Source organism: Grammomys surdaster, unplaced genomic scaffold (genome assembly GCF_004785775.1).
Source record: "Grammomys surdaster isolate TR1022 unplaced genomic scaffold, NIH_TR_1.0 1149, whole genome shotgun sequence".
NCBI classification, from domain to species: Eukaryota; Metazoa; Chordata; class Mammalia; order Rodentia; family Muridae; genus Grammomys; species Grammomys surdaster.
Genome location: NW_021605568.1, coordinates 1,133,126 through 1,135,602, shown reverse-complemented (window position 1 = coordinate 1,135,602; position 2,477 = coordinate 1,133,126). Strand labels below are relative to the sequence as shown.

The 2,477-nt window shown below is 48.5% G+C and overlaps 1 protein-coding gene across 2 annotated transcripts in view; it reads right to left on the bottom strand.

The window, feature by feature from the left end:
* Window positions 1-462: 462 nt before the first annotated feature.
* The window catches only part of LOC114634910 (cytochrome P450 4F4), a 17,188-nt gene continuing 15,173 nt past the window's right edge, over window positions 463-2,477 (bottom strand). Inside the window, exons 10-13 of one of the 2 annotated variants that reach the window (XM_028783515.1) lie at window positions 1,806-1,939; window positions 1,651-1,715; window positions 1,415-1,497; window positions 463-1,049 (exon numbers count right to left, since the gene is read on the bottom strand). In XM_028783515.1, the coding sequence (XP_028639348.1) occupies window positions 878-1,049; window positions 1,415-1,497; window positions 1,651-1,715; window positions 1,806-1,939 (454 nt within the window). In that variant the 3' untranslated portion in view covers window positions 463-877. Of the gene's footprint in view, window positions 1,050-1,127; window positions 1,310-1,414; window positions 1,498-1,650; window positions 1,716-1,805; window positions 1,940-2,477 lie in introns of those variants that run through there. The other variant, XM_028783516.1, reaches the window with a different exon arrangement.

The window sequence follows — 2,477 nt, the reverse complement described above, 5'->3', positions numbered from 1 at the left end:
TGTAAATATATTATGGCTTCCAGTTTCATGTTTTTTTAAAGGCATTAGTGTGTGTGTGTTTCTTGTGCTATTTTTTCTGCTCTTTTTCTTATTTGGTTGTTTTGTCCTATCCTGATTTGTCTGTTTTTGTTTTATTGTGTTGTACTGTGTTGTACTATTATATACCTCTTTGTTTTCTAATGAGATGGAGAGGGCTTAGGTCTGGATGGGAGGAGGAAAAGTGGGAAGGAATAGGGGTAAGGAAATCACAATCAGAATACATTGTATGAAAAAACTATAAAAGATAAAAGAAAAAAAGGAATGATAGAAAAAAATAATAAAATGAGGCATCAGCAATTGGGTGGGTGGGTGGGAATAGGAATTTGAGAGCACCCACGGCAGTGTAGTGAGACTATTCAAAATCAAAACAAAAAAAAAAAAATCAAAGCAGACCAAACCAAACAAAATAAACCCAGCAACAAATGGCAGACTTGTTAGGTTTAATAATCCTAAAATTTCAGTTTTCACAGAAACACTGAAGAATCCCAGAATGAGAGTTTTGAGATTAGAATGGAGGTCAAGGTGATGGAAATGTACCTCAACTTAAAAGGTTCTCTGAGCTCGAGCCTGGCGTCTATCCTGCCTAAGCACTTCCCCTTAGCTCCCTATTGCCCAAGAGAGTAAGTCCAACTAGGCTAAAGGACAACGTAGAGGCCTATGAACGGACAGATGAAGTCAGGGGTCTGGGCCGAAGGACATCAACTCCATCTCCCGCCCCACCACTACTGCGGGTTCACTCTTGTTCTCCAGCGCCCCCTACTGGTATTTGGCGAGCCTCTGGTACAGGTGACATCTGCAGAGGCATGCGGGTGGGTGGGACCCGTCCAGATGCAGGGAGTCACTGTGTGCTCAGCGGCTCCACCCGCAGCCACAGCCCGCCCTCCGCGCGCAGGATCAGCTCCGGCTTCCGGCGCGGCTCCTTGTCATCTGGCAGGACGCGGAAGCGCAGCAGTGTCAGTGCCAGTGCCACCTTCATCTCGTTCATGGCGAAAGTCTGTCCTATGCAGTTCCTGCGGAAGGATGGGGTGGGGACTCTGACTGTGACTTCAGTCCCTTACAGGACCCACCCTTCAATCTGGCCTAGGTACCCTCCCCCACTAGTCAGCCAACTGGAGGGCACACAGGGGGAACTAACTTATTTGGGACGCCCTTCGTGACACATTCTGGATCCGGTGAACTCAGTCAAACCTCAGAGCCCAACTCACATGAGCACATTAGTTCAGGGTTGTGGTTCTTGGACTTCCCCATGCCTTGCTCTGTACCTCTTAACCTGCCAAGATGCAGGAAGGAAGTCCGGATCCTTACTGTCTCAACTTTCCGTCCTTTCCATCTTGCCTAAACCTTTGCCCCACCATCTCAAGCCTCCTGGCATTACCTGGGCCCAGCGGAGAAGGGAATGAAAGCCAGAGGTGACCTGTCCTTGATATTCTCTGGGTCAAAGCGGAAGGGGTCATAGACCTGAAAGAGACAGTGAGTGGCATCTCCTAGAACAGCCAGAGACAGAATCCCATATGTGCTAGGGTCGGTAAGTTCTGATTTCCCCAGCCCAAAACTGCTCCCTCCTCTAGGATCGTTGTGATGAAAAAGACTGGGAGAATGTGGCTACAGCACCTCGGGGTCGGGCCATACAGTTGGGTTGTGATGGGTCGCGAAAATATTGATGATGCAGATGACACCTGTATGAAGCAGGGCCAGGAGGGTAAGCTTGCTGCTGAATAAGCCTTGCTATGTGTCCAGCACGCCTTCCTTCCCTGTCCCGTGGGCACCTTTAGGGATGACTCGGCCATCTGGGAGCTCGATGTCTTGGGTACAACGACGGGAGATGACCGTGACTGGGGGGTGCAGCCGCAGACTCTCCTTGATGCACATGGTCAGGAAGGGCAGCTGGGCCAGGTCGTCCCTAAGGAACACATCACATAATTATCCAGGAGCAAAACAGATCAGGCCCTGTGTTGGCCATATAACCTTTCCTCACACTGCTAAAACATTTCCAAGGAAAAAAGAGAAGTAGGAAAAGACTGGAGAGAATTTAGTCAGGTATCTTTAGAAACTTTTTCTGAACCAAACACATCCAAATGTCCATCATAAAAAGCAACTCAAAATTGCTTAAAGAAATCTTCCTTAATAAGAACAAAGTAAAATCAAAATGAATTAAGAAGCAACACAGGCCGGGCAGTGGTGGCGCAGGCCTTTAATCCCAGCACTTGGGAGGCAGAGGCAGGCGGATTTCTGAGTTCGAGGCCAGCCTGGTCTACCGACTGAGTTCCAGGACAGCCGGGGCTACACAGAGAAATCCTGTCTCGAAAAACCAAAAGAAGAAGAAGAAGAAGGAGAAGGAGAAGGAGAAGGAGAAGGAGAAGGAGAAGGAGAAGGAGAAGGAGAAGGAGAAGGAGAAGGAGAAGGAGAAGGAGAAGGAGAAGGAGAAGGAGAAGGAGAAG